The sequence below is a fragment of the Capricornis sumatraensis genome, chromosome 9 (genome assembly GCF_032405125.1).
Source record: "Capricornis sumatraensis isolate serow.1 chromosome 9, serow.2, whole genome shotgun sequence".
In the NCBI taxonomy this organism is placed as follows: Eukaryota; Metazoa; Chordata; class Mammalia; order Artiodactyla; family Bovidae; genus Capricornis; species Capricornis sumatraensis.
Genome location: NC_091077.1, coordinates 45862448 through 45889636, shown reverse-complemented (window position 1 = coordinate 45889636; position 27189 = coordinate 45862448). Strand labels below are relative to the sequence as shown.

General features: G+C 35.8%; 1 protein-coding gene across 2 annotated transcripts in view; it reads right to left on the bottom strand.

Annotated features, from left to right (window-relative positions):
* Nucleotides 1-27189, bottom strand: part of DDX46 (DEAD-box helicase 46) — a 48309-nt gene that overhangs the window by 19922 nt on the left and 1198 nt on the right. For both annotated transcript variants that reach the window (XM_068979506.1, XM_068979507.1), the window contains exons 2-15: nucleotides 25849-26037; nucleotides 24224-24367; nucleotides 20376-20472; nucleotides 17544-17709; nucleotides 14950-15101; nucleotides 14066-14179; nucleotides 12597-12762; nucleotides 11766-11886; nucleotides 11016-11191; nucleotides 9973-10094; nucleotides 8570-8648; nucleotides 6705-6787; nucleotides 2634-2798; nucleotides 1985-2147 (exon numbers count right to left, since the gene is read on the bottom strand). In XM_068979506.1, coding sequence (XP_068835607.1) covers nucleotides 1985-2147; nucleotides 2634-2798; nucleotides 6705-6787; nucleotides 8570-8648; nucleotides 9973-10094; nucleotides 11016-11191; nucleotides 11766-11886; nucleotides 12597-12762; nucleotides 14066-14179; nucleotides 14950-15101; nucleotides 17544-17709; nucleotides 20376-20472; nucleotides 24224-24367; nucleotides 25849-26037 — 1937 coding nt within the window. The remainder of the gene's footprint in view (nucleotides 1-1984; nucleotides 2148-2633; nucleotides 2799-6704; nucleotides 6788-8569; nucleotides 8649-9972; nucleotides 10095-11015; nucleotides 11192-11765; nucleotides 11887-12596; nucleotides 12763-14065; nucleotides 14180-14949; nucleotides 15102-17543; nucleotides 17710-20375; nucleotides 20473-24223; nucleotides 24368-25848; nucleotides 26038-27189) is intronic.

Below are 27189 nucleotides of genomic sequence, written 5' to 3'. Positions count from 1 at the left end.
CCAGTTCACATCTACTAGCATAGCTACTATCAAAAAAACTGAAACTAACAAGTGCTAGTCAGTGGATAAACTGAGTCCCTAATGTACTGTTAATGAGAATGCAAATGGTGCAGCTCCTGTAAAACACAGTTTAGTGGTTCCTCACAAAGTTAAACATACACTTATGTGATCCGTCATTTCACTCCCAGATACACATCCAAAATAAATGAAAACAGGAATTGAAGCAGACACTTGTATATCACTGTTCAAAGTAGCATTATTCACAAAACCAAAGGTACAAACAACCTAAATGTCCATCAGTCGATGAATAAATGAAGCAAATATCATATATATATATACTGGAATATTTAATATTATATTTCTTCCCTAAAAAGAGAAAGAAAATTCTAATCCATGCTATAACATGGGTATATCTTAAAGACTCATATTATGGTAAGTGAAATACACCAAGCACAGAAAGATAAATATCACTTAAGTGAAGTACACAGAATAGGCAAATTTATAAATATAAAAAGTAGAATACAGGTAACTAGGAGTTGGGAGGGTGGGAAGCATGGGGAATTGAGTATTGCTTAATAGATACAGAGTGTCTGCTTGAAATGATGGAAAATTTCTGGAAATAGAAATGGAAATGGTTTCACCACACTGTAAATCTACTTAATGCCAATGAATTATACACTTGAAAGTGGATAAAATGGCAAATTTTATGTAATGTGTATTTAGCCAATTAAAAAGAAAAGGAAAACAAAATGAGTCATTTTCAAACATTAAAAGTTAACCAAATACATATCCTCAGTCCTTCTAACTGCATTCCACAGGAGGCCTAGTATGGGAGCCTGTAAGCTCCCATCCCACATGCTCTTCTGCATACTGAATGACGTTTTCCCATGAAGACATGGAGTCTATGCCTCCATCTCCTTGAATGTGGGCCAGTCTAGTGACTATTTTGACCTATAGAACATGGTGGAAATAAAAGTTCTACCACTTCCCGGTATCCTCCTAAACTATCTTGGCAGCTTCTGATTCTTGCCCTCTGACCAAGCACCCTCACACAGAGGCTCACAAGTGGAAGTCAGGACTCCTTGCCAATAGGAGTGAGATGTCTGTCAAACGACAGTACAACCTGTCAGCTGCCTAAACACGGCAAATTGGAAATGGAACCCCAACTGAGCCATCCCAGTAGACAGAGCATGGAAGACAGACTAGGTATGTGTGCTAAGCCCTACACAGATTGCAGATTCATAAGCAAAGTAAATGACTGTTGCCACTCAATTCGGGGATGGTGTGTCACAAAGTCATACTACAGAACACCTGGTAAGTGGGCTTAACTCAACTGTCTCTGCTCCATGTGTTTAGTGTTCCAAGTCCCACGTATACGTAACAATGGCGATATTACACAGAAATTAAGTAAAGCGCCAATGGCAATCATAAAAGCCTCTAGGCAGCATGGTATAATGGAAAGAATATAACATGAATCAAAAATTTTAAGTTCAATTTATCCTTAGATGATTGCTGGTCATGGAATTTGGTCAAACCAATGTATCGTTGGCTTAGTTTCTTCATCACCGAGATGGAATAATAATAACGCTTACCCGCAGAGAGCTGTCAGAAATGAAAACTGACACTGATATAAAATTTAGTGCTAGCCAGTTATCCATGTTAAATACATTCCGGTGTATATGTCAATCGCAAACTCCCTAACTATCCCCAAGGGCATGGAACTCTGCTCAATGTTATGTGGCAGCCTGGATGGGAGGGGAGTTTGGGGGAGAAAAGATACATGTATATGTATAGCTGATTCCCTTCACTGTTCACATGAAACTATCACAACATTGTTTGTTAATCAGCTATACTCCAATACAAAATAAAAAGTTTAAAAAAAGAAAAAGAAAAAAAAAATTAGTGCTAAGTTAGAGACAAAGGAAATACACAATCCAGTGCTTGGCCAACCTAAGTCCATTACAGATATTTCAATAAATGTTACCTCCATGAAGAGACATGCAAGGGTAAGAAGCTCTCATTAAATCTTTCAGAAGACCATCAGCATGTTCCTGCTTATCCACAAATATAATGACAGATCCTGATTCTTGATAATGACCTAGAAGTTCAAGTAGCTTCAAGAATTTCTTTTCTTCTTCAATCACAATCTGGAAACAACACATTGTATAACATCAACAGACTGAAAATCCAACTACATTTCATGAATAAAAATATTCATTTTCTTTGTGGCAAATAGATGACATCTTGCTGTATCTTTAGGAAACAGTAGGAAAATGTTGACTTTAATTGGTAAATCACTAAGACCAAAAAAATAAAAATTAACTTTCAAAGACTAAGAGGCTTACAAATGTGGACAGATGATTATCTGTTCTGACTCTTAACTTCACATCCTATTAACCAAATAACACAGGTATGTGACATTTTATCTACCAGCCCACAACTTCTGGTGGAAAACTTTATGAACAGTTCCATGGAATAGAAAATTCAAATATATCTGGTAAAATGTTAAAAGCTGCAGTTGATGTATACTATTTGATTTTAGGAAGTATCTGCCTACATCACAGTGATCCCTACAGGATGACACACTGCTTAAACATATAGGGAATTGGGGGTTTCCTAAGGATTGTACCCACCACTTGTTGCTCCACATCCGAGCAAACTACACTTCTGCCTCCAACCTGCACTTCAATGGGTTTACTCAGGATTCTCCGAGCCAAGGCTTCCATAGCTCTGGGAAAAGTAGCTGAAAACATAACTGTCTGCCTGTCAGGGCGAACATTATCCACTATGCGCATGACCTGAGAAAACATTACAAATAAATATGGTGAGAGTAGTCTTCAAAATTCACAGGATGGTGAAAACAAGTACCAAGAACTTTTGAGAACATCTATTCAGTGACTTTTAAACTTGTTATCTTAGAATATTACCTTGATTTCACCTTAAAATTTGCTCCTCTCAGTGTTCCCTTCTGAAGAAATGGCAACTCTAGTCACTTACAGCTTTATGCCCAAAATCCAGGAGCCATCTGTAACTACTCTCTCTCTTGCTCATTCCATGCCCAATCCATCAACAAATTCAGTAGTCTTGACCTTCAAACTAAATAATGCAAGTATTCCTCACTGCTATTACTGTTTTCCTTCCTGTACTCAACCCATTTTTACTGAGCAACCATTATGTGCCAGACATTGTTCTAAGTGCTTGGAATAAGCAATAAAAACTTGTCTTTATGGAGCTTACAGTCTAATGATGGTGGATAAATATTATGTAACAAATGGTAATAACAGCTACAGGATAAAAAAATAATGAAGGTGCAAATATTGTTAAGGGGGTCCAAATAATTATGTTAGTGTGTAAGAGTCCCAGAGAAAACAGGGAGTTATAGGATCCTTATGGCCTAAACAAGAAAAAAAAAAAAACAGAATGAATAAAATTATTAATGATGGTTTCAAGGTAGACAGTGGTGAGTGGTTGGAAATTGGGGAGGGTAAAGGTCTTGCCAAAAAAAAAGATCTTCACGACCCAGATAATCATGATGGTGTGATCACTAACCTAGAGCCAGACATCCTGGAATGTGAAGTTAAGTGGGCCATGGAAAGTATCGCTACAAACAAAGCTGGTGGAGGTGATGGAATTCCAGTTGAGCTGTTTCAAATCCTGAAAGATGATGCTGTGAAAGTGCTGCACTCAATATGCCAGCAGGTTTGGAAAACTCAGCAGTGGCCACAGGACTAGAAAAGGTCAGTTTTCATTCCAATCCCAAAGAATGGCAATGCCAAAGAATGCTCAAACTACCGCACAATTGCACTATCTCACATGCTAGTAAAGTAATGCTCAAAATTCTCCAAGCCAGGCTTCAGCAATACATTAACCGTGAACTTCCAGATGTTCAAGCTGGTTTTAGAAAAGGCAGAGGAACCAGAGATCAAATTGCCAACATCCGCTGGATCATGGAAAAAGCAAGAGAGTTCCAGGAAAACATCTATTTCTGCTTTATTGATATGCCAAAGCCTTTGACTGTGTGGATCACAATAAACTGTGGAAAATTCTGAGAGAGATGGGAATACCAGACCACCTAACCTGCCTCTTGAGAAATCTGTATGCAGGTCAGGAAGCAACAGTTAGAATTGGACATGGAACAACAGACTGGTTCCAAATAGGAAAAGGAGTATGTCAAGGCTGTATATTGTCACCCTGCTTATTTAACTTCTATGCAGAGTATATCATGAGAAACGCTGGGCTGGAAGAAGCACAAGCTGGAATCAAGATTGCTGGGAGAAATATCAATCACCTCAGATATGCAGATGACACCATCCTTATGGCAGAATGTGAAGAGGAACTAAAAAGCCTCTTGATGAAAGTGAAAGTGGAGAGTGAAAAAGTTGGCTTAAAGCTCAACATTCAGAAAACGAAGATCATGGCATCCAGTCCCATCACTTCATGGGAAATAGATGGGGAAACAGTGGAAACAGTGTCAGACTTTATTTTTGGGGCTTCAAAATCACTGCAGATGGTAACTGCAGCCATGAAATTAAAAGACGCTTACTCCTTGGAAGAAAAGTTATGACCAACCTAGATAGCATATTCAAAAGCAGAGACATTACTTTGCCGACTAAGGTCCGTCTAGTCAAGGCTATGATTTTGCCAGTGGTCATGTATGGATGTGAGAGTTGGACCGTGAAGAAGGCTGAGTGCCGAAGAATTGATGCTTTTGAACTGTGGTGTTGGAGAAGACTCTTGAGAGTCCCTTGGACTGCAAGGAGATCCAACCAGTCCATTCTAAAGGAGATCAGCCCTGGGATTTCTTTGGAAGGAATGATGCTAAAGCTGAAACTCCAATACTTTGGCTACCTCATGCGAAGAGTTGACTCATTGGAAAAGACTCTGATGCTGGGAGGGATTGAGGGCAGGAGGAGAAGGGAACGACCGAGGATGAGATGGCTGGATGGCATCACTGACTCGATGGATGTGAGTCTGAGTGAACTCTGGGAGTTGGTGATGGACAGGGAGGCCTGGCGTGCTGCGATTCATGGGGTCACAAAAAGTCGGATACGACTGAGCGACTGAACTGAACTGAACTGAAAGGTCTTGCCAGGAATACGCAGGACCACATTTTCATTCTAATCATAGATGATGTGATATCTATCAAAGGGGCTGCTACACCCAAGGCATGTGGAAATCTTGGGCTCCTGGTCCAAATTATCTCTCAACTCTCATCTGGATTATTCCAATTGTCTCCTAACAGGTTTCCCTGCCTTTGCTCCTGTCCAATCTGAAGTCTATTCTCCACCCAACAGCCAAAAATATGGCTTTAAAACATATGCCAGTATTTTCAGTTAAAGACTGTGGTTGCCCACAGACATTTACTTTCTTCACTTGAGAAACCCATTAAAATGTAACAAGGTTTTTAAAAAATTGCTCAAACCAACAAAGAAAATAAGACAGGGGACTTCCCTGGTAGTCCAGTGGCTAAGACTGTGCTCCCAGTGCTGAGGGCCTGAGTGTGAACCCTGGTCAGGGAACTAGACCCCACACGCCACAACTAAGAGATTCCATGTGCTGTAACTAAGACCCACTGCAGCCAAATAGATCAATAAATAATATTTTAGAAAAAAGAAGAAGAAATAAGATAGGATGTGACAGCAACAACATTTTATTTAAGTGGTACCTGACTTAGTAGACTCAATAAAACTATATCCTAAACTGGGAAGGAACCAGACTTTCAAGAAGCGGCGTCTCTTATCCCTAGCCTGTTCATCTTTTTCAGGAGGATTACTCTTTAGTATTTGATCTTTACATAAATTTCACAGTCAATCCATCTTTAATGTTTTCCAGTAAGTTTCACAATTTTCTTCAGATATGTCTTATAATGTCAAATTTATTTTTTCAAGCTTTGTAAACACATTTTTAAAGTCCTAGGAAAGTGAAAGTCACTCAGTTGTGTCCGACTCTTTGCAACCCCACGGGCTATACAGTCTATGAATTCTCTAGGCCAGAATACTGAAGTGGGTAGCCTTTCCCTTCTCCAGGGGATCTTCCCAACCCAGGGATCAAGCCCAGGTCTCCTACACTGCAGGTGGATTCTTTACCAGCTGAGCTATTAGAGAAGCCTACACACTGTAACTAGAGTTGCCTCCACTCACCCCAACTAGAGAAGCCAAAAATAAAATTTTAAAATATTTTTTAAAAATTATTGTGTTATCCATAGCACACTGACAACTCATTCTGCTCTTCTTAAGAAAAAATTCTACCACCTTTTACAATGAGTTTTAAGTTTTTATCACTGAAATTTTATATTTAAGGAAACTGCATGTGTTAAGAACATAAAATCTAAGCTAGACAAATGCTTTGGGCCTCAGTTTTTACATTTGGAGGATACAACCAATCTGCGCTATCCAGATCATGAGGTAGTGAAAAGCCTAAGTTAAAGCCATTTGGAAGTACAGTGAAAATCATAATATATGAAAGCTTAAGCTTCTATTATGACTAATTTTACCAATGATGCCTAGGAAAGACTGCAGAAATACATCCTGAAAAGTTTAAGAATCCAAAACATAAATATTTATTTCAATTCCCCACACCCTCAATTCCCTGTATTACCACACAAAAGAAATGTGAGAATTTCAGAAATCATACAAATATTTCAGGCTCATGGCAATTACAAGGTTTATTTTATAGACAGAAACACAAAGAAATTTAATGAATACCTGTGGTTCGAAACCCATGTCAAACATTCTGTCTGCTTCATCTAAAACAACATACGTCACTCTTCGAAGATTTGTAACCCGACCTAACATGAGGAAAAAAAATAAAGACAAAAAGAAAACTAAAAATCAGTCACAATTCATTTTATGACTACCAAAAACTTTAAAAAACTGTAAAGGGAACTAAAATGCCTGACCTAACCAGAGGGGCAAGTTAAGTATCTTTAAACAGTGGAAAGAAATTTTCGTTTACAATGTCTTAATCTAATGGTATATACTTTCTGACAATGGGTATATGAGGCCCTTTTATTTTGTCAAACTCGTCTCTTGCATACCATCATAGGGCCTGAAGAACCTGTAAAATTCAGAAAACAGCCCTCTCCAAAACACATCATAAAACTAAGACTGAGATGGAGCATCGAGCCACATCAGCCATTATCTGACAGCATCACCTAGGAAAAAACATATTAGAGATTACAGCGTATGTGTGGAAAGCAAGTTCCAGTGCTAACTACTTCAGACGCAGAAAATCTCTCTTTACTTTATGTAGTACATAACCTACTTACATGTAGTTAGGAGCTTCTAATGAGCATGTCAAAACATAGTAAGAAGCTATTCAGTACCATTAGGTAATTAACATAGTACACAAAAATTTAAGAAATCAAATATATTATATTACAAAGATACACTTTACAAATTCAATTTCACTAAGTGCTCCCACTGGTTTAAATAAATCCAACTGGCTTCTTAGCCAGAGAAAACTAAACACATACACAGGAAACCCTTTATAAAGGATTAACACAAGCATTTCTATCAACTGTTGATTCAATCACCTGGCAAAAACATGTATGAAATAGTTATTAAATATAAACCAAAAGGACAGATAAAGGGAAAAAGTAAAATTAATCAAGATGAATTTCAGGATACTTAATGCAGCATTGAGAAAAAACGAGGAATTATTTTATCAGCATTCAGCCCAAAACATTTCATATGCTGTACAAGCACAATGACTTATCAATATCAGTATCACTTTACCAACTTTATGTAGAATTAAATGAACACAGAAATCCAAGCAAAATGCTATTAGAAACATGCACTACTCAAAGTTTTAAATACTCTACTATATATATATACTGAATATACAATGGAAACCTTTGAAAGCATTTTCTTCAAAAACACAGAAATGTGCCAAAATAAATGCTTTCTAATATTTAAGTACTCCATACTAACATGTGCAGCTCCAATTAGTTTCGCACGATTGGGAACAGCTTTAAATTACCTACCTTTGATGGTTTAAGTCTCGGAAGCCCAGTTCTATAAATCTTGAAGGGCCTTTCTCCACAGAAGTTAAATAATGTCAACAGTTTAGTAACAGTTTTGATAGGGAATAATTTAACAAAGCACAATATTTGAGCTAAAAACATGCAATATTTATAAAAGATAAATGTCCTTGAAGCTGTAATATCTTAATTTATCTAGTATTGTAAGAAAATACTAGCTCCTAAGGAGAAAAAATTTAAATTGTACAATTAAAAAAACATAGTCCCCTACCCTTTCAAAAGCAAAGGTAGGCCAAAATCAGATTAAGAATCCATGTTAAGCGCTTTAAAAAAAACAATACATCAGATGGAGTGGTTGTCAAAAAAATTCTTAATTACACTGCGAAAATATTATTATAAACACTTGCAACAATAAGCTTGTTACAATATAAATTTTAAGATATTACAGCTTTAAGAATAAATGTAGAAAGAAACCCTTTGGTGGTTTCTTGTATCTGCTTTAATAGAAATGTACATAATTCAAAAAGGAGAAAAGACAACCAAAAAATAAATAAACAAAAACAAAACAAAAACCTATCCCCAACTTACCACTATTAGCTGCTAACATGTCAATCATTCGACCAGGTGTACAAACAATAATTTCAGCACCTCTTTTCAGCTCAGCAATCTAACAAAAAAAGATGAAATTTTATACTCCATTTATCACTAATGCCTCTTCACAGACTTGAAAATACTGCCTGAGGTCCTTGCAGAGCTCCATAAGGTAAGACAGCCAGGTCTGATTAGAAGGTCTCAAGCCTCTTACTTAATTCTTCGGAATGTGGGAGAACTACTGGAGGAATAGGCAGCAGCAACGAGAGCACACAGTGCTATAACTCTGAAATCAGTGAAAATCCGAGAATTCTACCAATTTTAATTTGGCACGATTCCTCAAAACCAAGAAAGGAACATGAGAGCAATAAGTAAAGAAACGTAATAGGTCAATGGTTTTCAAATTCAGAGGTGTTTCCATTAATGAATTACGAAATCAGTTTAAGTCACAAACTGTTTTTGAAACAAAGTAAAATGGAAAACACCAAACTATGTAAGATATCATAAAACTTTAACTTCTATATAAATATGCAGGCATGTACCGGCTTACTTAGTAACTGTATTTTTTAACTATAGTTTATGGCAAAAAAAACTGACAAAGATAAACTCAGAAAACTAAGTGCAACATTTAAAAATAGCACTGGGATAACAAAAGCAAATATTCCCAAAATGTATCTAAAAATCTGAGAAAATTAAGTCCTTAAGAAGGGATTTCGGATTAAATATGCTCAGAAAATGTCATTTATCCCTTTTGCCAGCATCACAATATGCACTAGCTTTTTAACAACTATGCAGTCTTGCAGGAAAGATTTAATTTTGCAGTTTAACATTTCCAAAACTTAATCTGACCAGCTTTTTTTCCTTCTTCTAGTTAAAGCAAAATATCTGATGGCTATCATTCTTTAGAAGACACACAGAAAAACACCAAGCTAAAGACTGGAGTGAATGAAGGTATGTTTAAATAATTCTCCCTAAAATCATTTAGGAATGCAAATGAAACTCTGATATTAGTATATCACACTCAATACCATCTTTTAAAGATGTCACTTAGATTAAAGAATAAATGCTGGTCCAGGAATCATAACACCCCGGTTCTAGGACAAAGCCTTTTTAAGTTAAAGACTTCAGTCAACTTAACCTTTCTGAACATCTGCAAAATGAAAAAACTATCTGCTTCCTTGAGGAGGGAAAGGCGAAGAAGCATGGTAAAGCTAAGATATGAAAATGACTCAAAAATTCTAAAATATAACTTTAACATAATTCATTCTTATTATCACACTTCTTTTTAAGATTTTAGAAGCAATCATTATAGAAAACACTAAAGCAAATAATCACTTCTACATTATTAAATCATTCAATTCCGAAAAACCGAAAAAACTGAACGTTTCTTTTATATCTACCTGCTCACTGATTCCTGTTCCTCCATAAACACAGACCACTCTAAGGCCCAAGGTCTTCGAAAACTTCTTACATTCTTTAGTAATTTGTAAAGCCAGTTCTCGAGTTGGAGTCATGATGACAGCTGAAAAGATAAATATGTCAAAAGCCTAACCACCAAAATTTTTGAGGCTAATCTTTAAAGTGTTAAATTTAACCTCTGCAATCAAGTTCAGAGCTTAGTCTAATTTTTGTTTTGTTTTATGTACCTCTGAAAATCCTATTTCAAGAGTCTTATAATAGCAGAGACTGTGGTGAAGGATAATTTTAAGTAGATTTTAAGAACATGCTATAGGAAGATAAATGAGAGTTAAATGCCTTACTCAACCATCAGGAAAATACTTGGTCGAAAAGAACGCAAATCAGTCTCAACTGCAAATCACAGAGCAAAGATAATCAAGTGACTCACTGTGCTGCAGAGCCATGCCGTGGCTTCCGGAAACAACCTGGGTCTGAGGGGCACAGACAGAGGAGAAACATACTGTGCCCTCTGTTGCCAAGAGAGGAGCTGAACAACTTTCCAAAACCCTATTCAAATTTGGAGAAGAGATCTCTGCCAAATGAATCAAGAAAACTGAATCTGAAGACCTAATCCTGAATGAAACGCTGGCACTATAGCCTTTTAAGGCCAAAAAAAAACAAAAACAAAAATACACTTCCCTACAATCTTCTATGTTGAGTTTATAGATCCACAAATATGGGCTAAGAACAAACCTCAACATAAATAAACAGATAGATGCACGAGGATTCTACCTGCCGAGTCAGAGTTTAAAAATTGAGCTGTGCCAGGAGAGGCTGTTTTTGTACTTCTGAGATGTCACTCCAGAGCTCTGAAGAGTCTCACTCCACCTGCTGGTAAGGGGAAATCAGCCCCAAAGTGCCAAATTTATAGAGAACTGTACATAAAGACATCTTTATTGTTACACTTATTACAAAGCATCAGGTCTTTCTGATTAACTGACAAAAGTTGTTATCTGAAAACATAGTTTAATGAAAGCAACTGTACCTATTGGCCCCTCTCCTTCTTCTAAAGACCTCTGATCCATGATGTGCCTAAACATGGGCAACAGAAAGGCAATGGTCTTTCCACTTCCTGTCTTGGCAATACCAATCAAATCTCGTCCAGACATTATCGCAGGAATCGCCTGGGTTTGGATTGGCGTGGGCTTTTCATAACCATGCCTTAAAAAGAAAACCATAGGAAGACAACAATAAGGACTGTGGTGATCTTTGGGCTCTCAAACTGTAAGTTTTCCAAAATGTATATCCATATAATGAAATTTTTATTTGGCAAAAGGGAATGATGTCCTCAGACATTCTACATCATGGATGATGTAGAAATATTTGAAAACACTACGTTAATTGGAAGAAGCCAGTCACAAAGGACTAGATATAAGTATGATCTAATTTATATGAATTGTCCAGAATACACAATCTACAAAAAGTAGTAGGTAAGAGACTGCCTTGTGTAGAGAAGAGAGAAAAATGAATACTAATAGATGCAGGCCTCTTTTGGGTTTGATGAAAATGTTCTAAAATTAGATTATGGTAATGACTACACAACTTCATAAATATACTGAAAATCATAAACTAAAGGGTAAACTTTATGGAATGTAAATCATATCTAGAGAAAGCTGTTTAACAAAAAATCAGTATTTTCCATTAGAATAAAAATATAAGCTAAGGAATTATTTGTGTAACAGGTTATTTTCAGTAGCAAGATATTGAAAAATGTGGACAACCGCTCAACACTTACTTTTTTAGAGAATTTAAGATCTTCATAGAAATTCCACACTGAACCCAAGATTTAATTGGTTTGGGGCAACCTTTACCCTTGACAGTAATGCCCTCCATTTCCAACCGAAATACATTCACCTCTACAAAACAAAATCCAGATTAAAAACTCTTAAATATTGTTCTGTTAGTGCCCTCTACTTTTCAATGAGGCATGGTTGGATTAAGAATCAATTCTTTTTTAGTGTTCCCAAAGATAATTCCATATAGAAGCTCCATAACAATGTACTGAACAGCTCTGACAAAGTGATTACTGTTGCAACCAACTAGGAACAAAAGAAACACCCCAATTTCTACAATTTGGCTTTTATTTTGACTTAAATTCTAACAGCAATAAAAGAACAGTGATTCACAAGTAATACAACCTCTTGTTCTTTAAGCAAGAGTTGCCCAGATCATGCTTTTTCTGTCAATATCATACAGATTCATACTGGTTTCTAATTCTCAAATAAGAGAAAAACATAACAATACTCTACTTGCTAACTTCACATGAAGAGTATTTTCAACCCTAAATAGCTCAACTATGTAAGCCAAACTAATTTTTGCTCATTTTTTAAAAATGTTTCCCAGAACACACTAATTTCTAACTATTCCTAATCTTTGTGGATGTAGTAGTCTCACTCTCTAGAATGATTTCTCATGTTCTAGTTCACTCTCATTTCTCCAAGTAAGTCAGGCACATTTCTCCTACTCACCCATCAACTTACAGGCCTATCAACATGCCTCCCAGGCAAGGTGAAGTGTATCTCCCCCTATCCCCAAAATAACCGATAAATGAATAAACAAATTTTACCCTCTTGAGACATTTTTGCCAATTCTGGAACTTCAACATAGAAGTTTTTTCTGAATGGTTCATATTCAATTTTTCCATGATCCACTGGTTCTAGCAGCTTTCTCTGCTTTGTCTGGTAACCTGTAAGAGCTGTCTGAAGATCAACTTCTTCCTCCTCTGAAGAATACTGTAACAAAAAGAAAAAAATTAAGAGCTAAATCTATTACTATCTTCCTATGGGAAGAAATATTCCTAACTTTAAAAATGTTCCACTCCTAGAAAATATTCTTTTCCTCTTCTTTTATTTTCTGAACTTTCCAACTTAGCTTATTTTTTCTTTGCCATCATAGAAAGCTTTAGTAACAATATAAAGCTAAAACAAAAAACTAATTCTAACATAGCTTTAATGAAGTTCTGCTATAGTTTTCTCTATATAAATCACTACAATGAAGTCTTCTCTATATAAATCATTACAATGAATGTTAATAGTAAAAAATTTCATTCTGTCACTTCATTTCTTCTCTCCCTATTCTACATCTGGGATGTACTGATGAGGGACAGGGATGAATCAAAATTTGGCCTACACATGTGCAGCAATACAGATGAACCCAGACAACATCATACCATGTGGAGTCAGTCAGAGAAAGACAAATACTATATGATATCACTTGAATGTGCAATCAAAAAAATACTACAAATGAATTTATTTTCAAAACAGAAACAGACTCACAGACATAGAAAACAAACTTCTGGCCACCAAAGGGGAATAGGAAGGAGGGATAAATTAGGAATGTGGGATTAATAGATACAAACTACTATACATAAAATAAGCAACAAGGATTTACTGTACAATGCTGGAGACCTGGGTTCAATCCCTGGGTCAGAAAGATCCCGTGGAGAAGGGAATGGCTATCCACTCTGGTATTCTTGCCTGGAGAAATCCATGGACAGAGGAGCCTGGTGGGCTACAGTCCATGGGATAGCAAAGAGTCGGACATACTGAACGACTAATATTTTCACTTTTCACACTTTCAAAGGGAATTACATGCAATATCTTGTAATAACTTATAATGAAAAAGAATCTAAAAATATGTATGTGTATAACTGAATCACGTTGCTGTACACTTGAAACTAACACTATATTGCAAATCAACTATACTTCAATTTAAAAAAAAGTAGGTATACAAGAAGTCTAAGAGGTTAAAATGTTCTACCAGTTTGGATATCTGGCTACAATACTGTTGAGAAAAGCAAGAATTTCTCCCAAGAGTACACTGCGTAACTGAAAAGCACACCTCCATCAATGCTTCCTTATAAATACTCATAGGATGGTACCACGTGCTGTGTGCTCAGTCGTGTCCGACTCTCTGTGATCCCACAGACCATGGCCCACTAGGCTCCCTTGTTCATGGAATCCTCCCGGCAAGAATACTGGAGTGGGCTGCTGTTTCATTCTATGGTATCGTGAACAAAGTTAAAATTAAAGTTACCTCCATGGCATCCTGGTCATTCTCCATTAGCTCACCTTTCTTCTTATCAGAATCTACGACTGCTTTTTTGGTTGTGACAACTGTGACAACTTTTGTGACCGTTGGCCCAGACTTCTAAAAAAAGAATGTGAAATATTTTGCTAAAGTTGAAACACAAAGTATAAACCAAATGAAACAATGATAACTGTAACAATTTATAATCTGAATTAACTTAGTAGTCAGTGACTACTAATGCAAAAACAAACAGTAGCCCACTTTCTCCTTACTTAAATTTAAAAATGTAATACAACAGCATTATATTTCCTAACACATTAACACACAGGTAATTAGGTATGTAGTATGTAATTTGATATAATATTATGTAATATAATATATTTTTAAAATACTATTAAATAGTACTTTTCACTCATTCCACAAACCAAATACTATCCCAGGATCTTAAGATTAATCAATAAACAAAACAGGTAAAGATCACTGCTCTTGGGAAGATTTTAGAAGAAAGAAGGAACAAACACAAACAACACTGAATTACACCATTTGTCAATAAATTCTATTAAGAAAAAGAAAACCTAGACTAAAGAGGATCAGGAGTATAAGATATGGGAGTGCTGGAAAAGGACCTACTGAGAAAGTAACAAGCAAGCAAAAACACTAAACAAAGATGATAATAGTAATGATGACTCTAAAAGGACATTTGCAGTTAAAATTTGCTAGTATCTCTGCTCTTTAGAAAAAGCAGAGACACTTCTGAGATGCAGAAGGAAACAAAATCATTAACTTTATAAAGCCATGCAAGCCAATAGTAGGTCAATGCAACAATGAATTCAAGTTATTCAACTAGGAATATAAATCTTTAAAAATAAAATAGGAAAAAAATCCCATACCTTTTCATTTCCCCCACCACCTTTCACACTTCTCATATTAAACTTTTTTACTTCCTCTTTCACTTCTTCCATGTAAGCATCTAATGGATCTAACTCCTCACCCTCCATTTCATTTCCTTCCTTTTCAGCCTCTGCAGGATCATCTTCATCATCTAAAATATCAGAACACACTTTGAATATGTGTTTCAAAAGGGATTATTTCACAATCAGACCACGCCCCTATTAAAAAGCCTTTTCTCTTAACTACCCAAATACCTTCCTTATCAATTAACCCAGGCACAATACAGTTCAAATACTCATACTGGCAAGGTTTTAAATCAAACAAGCATTAGTTTTGAATAATACTAATAATAAAAGAAATAAATGATAAACTATTAAACTGAAAAGAGGAAGAAACACTAATATGTCTGAAAAATGGATCTTTGGTATTATTTTACAACCACACTAACAGAAGCAAAACTAAAAACTTTGCTAAAAGGATATGCTTATTTCGCTTCTTTCAATCACTTTTCTTTAATCACAGGAAGAAAAAATTAATAGCATATTGCAGCCCACCAGGCTCCTCCATCCACGGGATTTTCCAGGCAAGAGTACTGGAGTGGGTTGCCGTTGCCTTCTCCGAAAGACAGTCTCATGTTTTTTACATAACTATCATCAGGGAAGCCTGGTGTGTTGCAGTCCATGGGCTCACAGAGTCAGACACAACTTAGTGACTGAACAACATCACCACCATTTAAGGACATAATCCATTAATCTATTTAGAATAAAACACCCTGTTGAACTTCCACAGAAAATGAAAAATTCACAGGGATTTTCACAAAAAAATGGAGCAAAATTTCCTTTTTCTATAAAATCTCATTATTCCACTTAACTAACATCTTACACATCAAAATCAGTTGTGAAGTTGCATTTAGTTGCACTGAGCAGCTTCAGCTGCATTCAACAAATTCTGATAAATTCTCTTTCATTTTTATTCTGCTACAAATATTTTCTAATTTTCCTTACTATGATTTCTTAGATACAACCATCATTTAAAAGTGGACATTTTCTATCCAAATACATGGAGTTTTTAAAGTATCCTTGATATTAATTTCTCATTTTGATACTAATTTCTCATTTACTTGCTTTCTTCATTGCAATCACTCTGTTTTTTCAGTCTCTTAACTTTACTGAGACTTTCAATGATTATGTCAAAATTCTCTCTTGGTAAATGTCACACTGCACTTGAAATATGTGTTATTTTCAAATATCTTTTAATATTGATTTCTAATATAATTTCACCATGATAAGAGAACAAACTGTATGATTTTAATACCTGTAGACTATGAAATTTTTGCACTTTGCTTTATGTCCCTGGATATGTTCTAGTGTCCCCTGGTTCACAGTCTACGGAAATTTGAATAGAATTTGTATCCTGCTTTGGTGTGAAAACTGTATAAATCTTAATTATGTTTAATTGGTTCATAGTGCTTTTGAGGTCTACTATATCCTTCTACTTTTCTGTCTATTCATTCCATTAACTTTTGAGAGTTTGATACTGAAACTCCAACTAAAAACCTTAATTTATCTACTTAAAAAATAATTGCAATATATAGTGGAAATATATGTAACTTTTTTCTGTATTTTCCAAGTCTCCTGTAAACGTACTATCATAGTTTCATAATTTAAAAAAGAAAAAAATAATCAAGATGTGCAGGGGAAATGTTGCTCTTCTAAGTTAGGGAAAAAATCAGAGGGACTTGGAAACATGCCCTTAACTTACCCTCACTACTAACATCTGAAGTAAAAAAATTAAAGAGCTATTTACTGACTGCCCATAAGCATCCAACTCTCCACTCTAAAGTAAAATCAGTGATCCTTACTGCACGCTACTCTACAATTAAAACTTTAAATATGAAAAGGGGCACTGAAAAACCTCAAAATAAATCTAGTGACTCCATTTCTAGGTATAAACCCAAAAGAACTGAAAGTTGGGATTCAATCAGATATGCACAAACCAACCCTCACAGAAGCATTATTCGCAATAGTCAAAAGATGGAAACAACTTATATATGCAACAACAGGTGAATAGGTAAACAAAATGTGGTATATACATACAACGTAATACTATCAGACTTAAAAGGGAAGGAAATTATGATATAGACTACAACATGGATGAACCTTGAAAACACTTTGCTAAATAAAATAAACCTAGTCACAAGACAAATATTACACAATTCCATTTATTAAGGTACCTAGAATAAGTAAATTCACAGAATCAGAAAGTAGATTAGATGTTATCAGAAATGAAGAGATAGGGGGAGGCAGGATAGAGAATTACTGTTGAATAAGGCAGAGGTTTTGTTTGGAATGATGAACACTGTTGAATAAGGCAGTTTTGTATGGAATTTTGTTTGGAAAGTTCTGGAAATGGGCAGTTGTGATGGCTGCACAACACTGAATTTGCTTAATATCACTGAAATGTACACTTAAAAATGGTTAAAATAGTAAATATTATGTGTATTTTTTCACAATAAAAAATAGTCTATCACTTATAATCCTAGAATATTCTACATGAATTGTTATTTAGGCAATTAGCAAACAAATGAATATACCATCATCATCTTCTAAACTCCACTTTTTCCCTTGTTTCATCTCTTCAATTTCCTTTTTCAGTTCCCCTATGTTTTCCATGGCCTTTTTACGTTGCTCTTCTCGCCATTTTTCTACTCTTTCTTTTCGCTTTCTCATTTCTTCTTCTAGCTTATTCTGGTCAAAGTTCTTGGGGTGAAAATAAAAAATAGAAGAAAATAAGGATCAACAGTTTTACTCCTACTGACACTCCAAATAACTTTTTCAAAGTATAAAAAAAGAAAAGGAAAAACAGGTGTCTACACAAAACTCCGAAATTCTGACCAGATTTAGATTACACATCTTTTTAATATGTTAAGGAATAAACTAACAAAATGAAATCACAATCAAAAGTATCTTCAACTAATAAACCACAAAAGTGAAGTCACTCAGTCGTGTCTGACTCTTTGCGACCCCATCCACGGGATTTTCCAGGCAAGAATACTAGAGGGGGTTGCCATTTCCTCCTCCAGGCGATCATCCCAACCCGGGGATCAAACCCAGGTCTCCCGCATTGTAGGCAAACGCTTTACCACCCAGCCACCAGGGAAGCCAAACACAAACTTCAAATACTGTAACTTACTCTCCTTTTAGTTACTACCAATATGCACACATGAATTCAACTTCTCCCTCAAAGTGGAAACTAAAAGAACTGGCAAGCAAAGTTCCCTAATTATTACTCTCAACTGTAAATCCTTTAAACTTCTCCAAGACTGCCTCCATGAGAAGGATTTTTTTATCACAATTTTCTATTTTAAACGAGTGAGTAAATGAAAGTTATTTATCAAAATCTTTAAGAAGTTCTGATCTTTTATCCTTTAGGTCTAAGTTTTCTAGGAACAGCCATTCTAAAGCTTATATCATGATTATCAACTATACTCTTCAAAGGAAAGACAAATCATTTTCACAGTCATAATCAAGGACTTAAAGATTAAGCATCATAAATATCAAAATTTTATACATGCTGCTGCTGCTGCTAAGTCGCTTCAGCCGTGTCCAACTCTCCAGGCATCCCTGGGATTTTCCAGGCAAGAACACTGGAGTGGGTTGCCATTTCCTTCTCCAATGCATGAAAGTGAAAAGTGAAACTGAAGTCGCTCAGTCGTGTCCGACTCCTAGCGACCCCGTGGACTGCGGCCTACCAGGCTCCTCCATCCATGCTACAATTATATAAATAGGTATAGAAACACACATGTAAAAAAACAGTCAAAGAAAATACTAATAAACTGCAATATTGATGGCGTTTGGGTATCTAGAATTACAGAGAATTATTTCTGACTTTCCAAGTATTTTATAATATGGTTATATTTATATTTTTAAAATAAATTTATTTCTTAAACAAACAAAACCTGTGTCCCTGAATTTACATCCTTCATAATTCCATACTCTCTGAAGATGAGCCCCAGAAAGCTTATGTTTTTTTCTCAAGGTCACCCAGTCATTCCACAGTAGAAACTAAATCAGAAACCAGACCTCCAGACTTCTTGTGTTAATTTCTTAGATAACCTGCTCAGCAAACAGTTCCCTTAAAAAGAAAACCACTAAAAAAAAAAATTAGATCTCAAAAAAAAAGGAAATGAAGCTATAATATATTGTAAAATGGGCAAAAGATATGAATAGGCAATTCAAAGAAAAGTGCAGATAGTAGATAAACTTAAAAGGCCTTATTTAATTATTGGTTTACATTATGTTCATAGCACTCAAAAATATTTACTCATGTTTAAAGACATACAACTCAAAATAACAAGAAATCAATTACCTCCTATAACATCTGCAAAAATTAAATTTCAAAATACCCATGTTGGCAGGAATGTGAGGAAACAGACATTTTCATGTCTAAAATCTTAATTTTTACAATATTTGTGGAGGGCAATTTGATACTATCGATCAAAATGTTAAATCTTTAGAGCCAGCCCTCTAGATCTGAGCCCTCATCCTCCAAATTCAACTAACTGGATCAAAAATACACAGGAAAAGAAAATTCCAGAAAGTTCTCAAAATCAAAACTTGAATTTGCCCTAGGCTGGCAACCGCTCACACAGGATTTACACTGTATTTACAACGATTCACACAGCATCTACATCATATTAGGTATCATAAGTGATCTAGAGATGACAACCTATGCAGGGAAGATACCCATGGTTATACTAAGTCATTTTATATAAAGGAATTGAACATCTGAAGGTTTTGCTATCCAAAGGGGTCCTGTAACCAATCCCCCTCCGATACTGAGGGAAAGCTGTATACCCACTGACAAAGTAATGTATTTTACTGGTATTAATTTACCCTATACTATATTCACAGAACACATGTGTACTAGCATTAATCTACCATTGTTTATAATTGTGGACTACAGACAGCCTAAATACCCATTTACCTTTTCTTCAACAAAACACTATGCAGGCATTAAAAACAACAAGCACTACCTATGTAAACAGGTACATAAAGATATCCAAAATGTAACAAAAGGAAAAAAAAAGGTATTCTACTTAAGGTAGAATCTTTGTATACTGCGATTTATTATTAAGACCTTATATACTGATATATATTGATAAACTAATTCATAATTTTAAAGCAACAAAAAAGCAAGGCACAGAATAGGGCATATAGTATGATCACATTTTATATATAAAAGCAGATAATGTGTATAGATATGTAACTTTCAGAAAAATGTTCTCATGGGCAAAACTATCATTTTATATTTTACAAATTTGCTCTCATTTACTTAAAAATAAAACATACAGCAGTAAAACCAAAAACTAGTCACTACAGAAACAAACTCAATACTACACTATTATTTATGTTAGTAAACATACACCAGCATCCTTTTCTTTTTCATCCTCTTTGTCATCTTTGTCTTTTTTCTTCTCTTTAGAACTTTCCCCACTATCTGTTTTCTCTTTGGATCTAGACCTGCCAAAAAAAAGAGAGAGAGGGGGACATCATCTATCTGTTTTTGGAAACATTCATTTTAAAACACTTAGATTTGTGTTTTACTTTTTAAATAAGAATTATATTTCCAGGCTCAGCTGAATTTTTATATACCGTTAATAAGCAACTTGGAAATACAATGAAGAATTAATTCCAGAACACTAACTGCAAATATTACTCCATATCTGAAAACTGACCAAAGGTAAATTGGACACAGCATGTAAAAATAATTACAAAAATTTAAACAAGAAATTTAAAACTTAACAAATGGAGAATTATACCAAAACATTAAGTCTATAAGATAATTGATATATGTAATAATATTTCAAATCCCAACAAGCTTGCATTTTGACCTTATGGCATCTAAAAATGAGTTAAATTCCTTAATTGTACTATAATCAAATTAGTTGACCTTTCCCCTCCTTTATGATTGGTGCTTTTAAGAGGACTTCCCTGGTGGCTCAGTGGTAAAGAATCCATCTGCGAATGAAGAGGACATGGGTATGGGGAAGATTCCACATGCCACAGGACAACTACACCTGTGAGCTCTAACTACTGAAGCCACAGCATCTAGAGCCTGTGCTCCACAAGAGAAACCACTGCAATGAGAAGCCTGCACGCCACAACAAACAGTAGCCTCCGCTCACTGCAATTAGAGAAAGTCCACGTGCAGCCAAGACTCAGCATAGCCATAAATAATAAATCAATCAATCTTAAAGATAAGGCATCCAGAAATTGTTCCAATTTTGATGAAGATACTCAGAGGTAAAGAAGATATTCTCTAGCATGAACTTCTAAGAAGTTTATAGCTTTGCCATCTTACTTGGTTTTTAATCTGTTTGGAAATGCTTTTTGCGCACAGAATGAGGTAGCCCGTCCTATTTTATCAGAGGATAGCAAATGTCCCTGACACCATTTACTGGAAACACTTTTCCCCACTATTTATGATGCCACCATAGTCATTTATTAAATGATCTTATATGTGTAGATTTGATTCTAGGTTCTTTATAAGCTTTCAGTAATCTATTTGTTTACCCCTACAATAAAGCCACACTCTTGATTTCTACTTTATAGACAAGCCTTGACACCTGGTAGTGAAAGTCCTTATATCTTGTTCTTTGAAAGTGCTTCCTAATTCTATAACCAGTTTGTTAAATACTTTTCTATTCATGTTTGCCAAGCACTTTTAAACATTAATGTGTGTTGAAGTTAATAAGATGCTTTGCCTGAATCTACTTAAGTAACCATGGCTTTTCTCCTTGAATCTTGGATCACACTGATAAAGAGTTTCTAATGTTAAATCAACTTTCCATTCCTGGTATAAACCCAACTAGTTTATGATCTGTCTTATCTTTTTGATGTACTGGTAAAGCAGCATGCTAATCTTTTATCTTCAGACTGAGTACAGCCTATAATTTTCACACTGCCCTTGTCAGGTTTTCCTCATCCTTTTATTAACTGCCTTCATTTTATGAATGTTTCTTCCTTCCAAGTCTTTGATGATACTTTCCAAGTCAAAAGTATCATTACAGAGAAAGAGATAAATCAGAGTAAAATATCTGCCACTCATATAAGAAATGACAATTACATGGAACATTTAAAAACAAAAATTTCTATAAATCAATTTTTTAAAAAGAAAAACCAATAGGAAAATGAGAAAAAGATTTAAACATGTATTTTTTAAAACATGTACTTTAGAAGAAGAAATCTGAATGACCAAAAAACATACGGAAAGGTGTTCAACTTCACCAGTAATCAAAGAAATGCAAATTAATACCATAATGATATTTTTATTACCTGTCTATCAAATAAAAATTTAAAGGAATGACAATACCTAATACTGGGTATGAAGGGACACAATTCTCATATACTGCTGGAAGTGTAATTAGTATATACTCCTTGGAAAGCATTTGGGATTACTTAGTTAAAGTGAAGCTATGTTTATTCTATGACAATGTAACTTCATTCCTAGCTATACACCTAAGGGAAACGCATACATGTATATATGCTACTATGCTTAATCGCTCAATGGTGTCCAACTCCAGAACTCGGGTCTCCTGCAATGCAGGTGGATTATTCACTGTCTGAGCCGCCACGGAAGCCCATACCCATGGATACTAGGATATATATACAAAGATGGTCATACAGCCTCAGAGGTAACACAACTCAAACATCCAGCTCAGCAGAATGGATAAATAAAGCGGTATATTTATATTACGGGGCTTCCAAGATGGCTCAGTGGGAAAGAATCCACCTGCCCATGCAGGAGACCCAAGAGATCCGGCTTCCATCCCCAGTTCAGGAAGATCCCCTGGAGGAGGAAACAGCAACCTGTTTCAGTATTCTTTCCTGGAAACTTCCATGGACAGAGGAGCCTGGCAGGCTACAATCCATGGGGTCCCAAAGAGTCAGACACAACTGAGCACACATATTTACACCACAGGATAGTGGTTCAGCAATAAAATAAACTAATGTTATGAGCGGAGAAGGCAACGGCAACCCACTCCAGTACTCTTGCCTGGAAAATCCCATGGACGGAGGAGCCTGGTAGGCTGCAGTCCATGGGGTCGAGAAGTCGGACACGACTGAGGAACTTCACTTTCACTTTTCACTTTCATGCACTGGAGAAGGAAATGGCAACCCACTCCAGGGTTCTTGCCTGGAGCACCCCAGGGACAGGGGAGCCTGGTGGGCTGCCATCTATGGGGTCACACAGAGCCGGACACGACCGAAGAGACTTAGCAGTAGCAGCAGCAGCAGCAATGTTATGAGCAACAGAGCAAACTCCCAAGGTTTACCAAAAACACAGAAGGAGACATGACTCATTCACATAAAATTAAAAAACACATAAACCTAAATTATTCTTTTTCCATTTATAAAGAAACAATTAGGACATTACTAACACCAAAGTCAGCAATGATTTTATCTAGACAAATAGAAAGCTGGGTTAGCAAAGGGACATGCAGGGCTTCCAGTGGGATACAGATAATGTTCTATTTCTTAACTTTGGTGGTGGTTACATGAATCTTGCTTTATACTTATTCAATAAACTGCATGTTTGTATTTCATTCATTTCTCTGAATTTATATTTTAAATTTAAAATTATCCCAATGGGCATTATAACACTGACCTGATAAAACAAAAGTAAAATTTATAAAGTAAATAAATGAGGAAAAATCTTCATAACCAATACGAAAAAAACAAAAACAAAGCTATATATGCCAGGACACCACTTTAGAAACACTAATAGGCATAGAACAAAGCATTAACAAGAGAAATATAAACATATTATGTCTAATAGATATAATTAATATCTCAAAATTGAATGGTACTAACATCTTAAGGAAACATGCAGATTTAACTTACACAAGCAAAGTTCACCCATTATGAATAGCAGTTCAGCAATGTAAAAATGTTATTTGTCAATCAACAGTAGAAACACTAAGAAAATAACTTCAAAGAAAAAAACATAGTTCCCACAAAGATGTATATAAAACGTACTTCTGATCATTAACAGTAGGTATTAAATGAAAGAATAATGCATTATGAGTGTTAAAACCAACAGAATTTAGGTATCTTCTAAAAGCACTACAAGCTTTATAACTTACTGAAATGAAATTAAGCTAACAGCTCATGGTAGCAACCAAATTCAGTATTTACAAGGATTTTTTTTTTTAATGTAGGGAAGAGAGTTCCCAACCTGCATGATAGATACAGCCAATGGTAACATTACCTATTCTCAGCTTTCTTGCTTTTATTGCCAGGACTGGAAGACCGGGATCTTCGGCCTCGGCTTCTACTCCTTGAACGTCTCCTGTCCCGACTTCGAGATCTTCTTCGTTCTCGACTTCTATCTCTCTCTCTACTTCTGGAACGCCTGCAATGGGGACACGTTTCATTTATTCTATGACCAAGTAGAACTTCTATTTCAGATCATGGTTTGTGCCTCATGTTGAAAGAAGCTTCTAAATTATTACCACTGTTAAAGACAAGATTTCAATTTACTATCAAATCAGTTTAACAGGGAACAAGTTAAGCCAGTTCTTACAAGCGGTCAATGGGGAAAATGAGGATACTAATTTTGAAACGATGTTTGTTGAAAAACAGAGGAAATATGTACTAATAGCTATTCGAAATCTATGACCTAGAGCAAAAAAATCTAAACTTCAAAGACAGCTAAAATCTCAGTATAAGGACGGGCAGAATGGGGCTATGGAAAGACTACAGATACAAAAATTAGGAGATAAGAATTTCTATCCTGGTGCTGCTACTAGCTAGTGACATACACAGGGCAGATCAACTCTCTGGGTCTGTTTCCTTAATCTATATAATGCAGAGACATCACCAAATAATCTCAAAATCCTTCTTGCTCTAAAATCTTGTAATTTTATTTTCACATCAAAAAGAGACCAAAAAAAAAAAAAGTAAGAGACCAAATCTTATATGATGCTTAATAAGTACTTGACTCTATTGTATGAAACTGTTCCTGAGGCCACATAATATAAAACTGAGTAAGTTAATACTATCCACATTGTTATGGGTGAATATTTTCCGTAAGAACCAGTGTCTCAAAAAGATAAACTCAAAGTTCTTTCTGAGATCAGTTCACAGCACCTGTATAACCGTGTCTTCTTTCCTATTTTAAAGAGAAACTTTATTAAAAAACTTTCTTTGGCATGTGAGAGTATTTTTATTTAAAGACTGTTTTTCACCAACAGGGAAGTTACAGATGCTTGGGTGGTACCAAGGAATATTTAATCAAGCACAAGTTTTTAAAAACTAAGATGTTCTTTGGTTAAATCTAAAAAAATTCTTTAAAATCATTTCAAACAAGAAGTGGACATGGCTCCGTTCTGTCCTTCCTTCTCCAGTCAGCACTAGTGGTGGCTCTGAACACATGGATCGGCTTTCTTGGGATGGGATTAGATTAGAACCCCCTCAATGGCATACTACCTCAACTTTTACTTCTTTTTTTAAAACCTTTCCTGGGGGCTTTAAGAGTTCTTTGTGGTGTTGCACAGCAGAAACCAACACAACACTGTAAAGCAATTTTTCTCTAATTAAAAAAAAAAATTTTTTTTTAAGTTCTCTTTGGATTACAAGAAATACCATCTCAAGTTTACAAACTTAAAATACTGTTTGACAGTAGAAAGGGGGAAAAAAATACTGTTTGAAAGATTTTGTTCTAGGCAAATCACTTATGTACCTAATCAAATCAGCTGGGATTAAAACAGACAGGCAGCAAACAGATCACTGAATTCTACCACCAATTAAAGGGACCACCAAAACTTTTAAAGAAGCCCAATTTAGCTGAGAAGGCCCAATTTATCAAGAGTTCTTTGGAGATTAATGTCTTACCTCAGACGCTTCCGGTCTCTTGACCGAGATCTTCTTTTATCCCTGCTACGAGACCTCTCTCTCCTCCTGTCTCTATCCCTGCTTCTAGACCGTCTATCATCCCCACGTTTACTTCTTTTGTCTGAGGGTGAACGACTTCTAGATCGACTTCCAGAGCGTCCCCGTGATGCGGATCGCTTCCGATAGTGGCTAGAATATGAAGTTAAAGATTAAGCTTAGCAAACACACTTAGCTTCTATGACATTTTTTTTTATTTTATTACTTTCTCTAAAAGTCTCAGCAGATAAACCCTGAAAGGACTTTTTACACATCAACTTTTTTAAAGTTAGAGGGAAAGAGTGAGCTCTTCCGCTACAGCAGATGTAGAGAGAGGAAAAACTGTTAGAGAAGCAAGAACAGTAAGCAAAAGAGACCGAGCTCCTGCTTTTGAGGCTCAAACAGCTTTGTGCTGCTAAGGGAAGAGAAGACAAGTTTAAAGAAAAGTCAAGACAATGTCATTTGGAGCTATGGAGAAAAACAGCTGAGAGGAGCATGGTAGCCAAATGTGGAGAGTTTTGGGCGATTATCAGGATAGTCTTTCTTTTTTCTTTGAGAAGGCTATTGGAAGATTTTAAGCATTACTGTTTTTAAAACATTACTCTGGCTGCTAAGGAGAAAACAAACCAAAGAAAGGCAAGAGCAGAAGCAGGGAAAATAGGTAAATAGCAATCAAGCAAGTAAGAGACACTGGTGACTTGGATCAGAATGTCAGGTGTAGAGTTGTTGACAAGTATGAAAAGTTGGGTATTGGGTACTTCAATAACTAATTAAATGTTAAGTACAACAGCAAACCTCCTGCACAAGTCATGCAAGGTAGAGCGGTGGGGAAGAAGGCCTCAGGGATGGAAGGGACCTTCTTGGGAAGGGCCCTGAAGGATTCATCTTGAAAGCAGGAAGAACCAATGGACATGAGAGCGTGGAAATGACATAACCTTATGTTTATTTCAGAGGTATCATTCTGGCTGCGGCGTGGAATCAATTAGAAGAGTAAGATCAGAGGAAGCTAATCAACTTGACGGATATGCAGCAGTCTGAGCAATGTATGATTAAGGCCTGAATTAAGTCAGGGAAACCAGGAATGGCAACAGAGTGCAGAATCTAACTGGGTGTAAACACTAAGAGAAGGATGACTCATATAAACATCACTTCCAGGATTCCCGCCTGGATGACCAGACAAATGCCACGAGATTTCAAAGACTTTCAAATAAATTTTCCATAGTTACGGAAATACTCTTTATCCAGTTAAACGAATACACACTTTATAGATTTGTTAAATTTTATCAAGCTCTACTCTGAAGCATT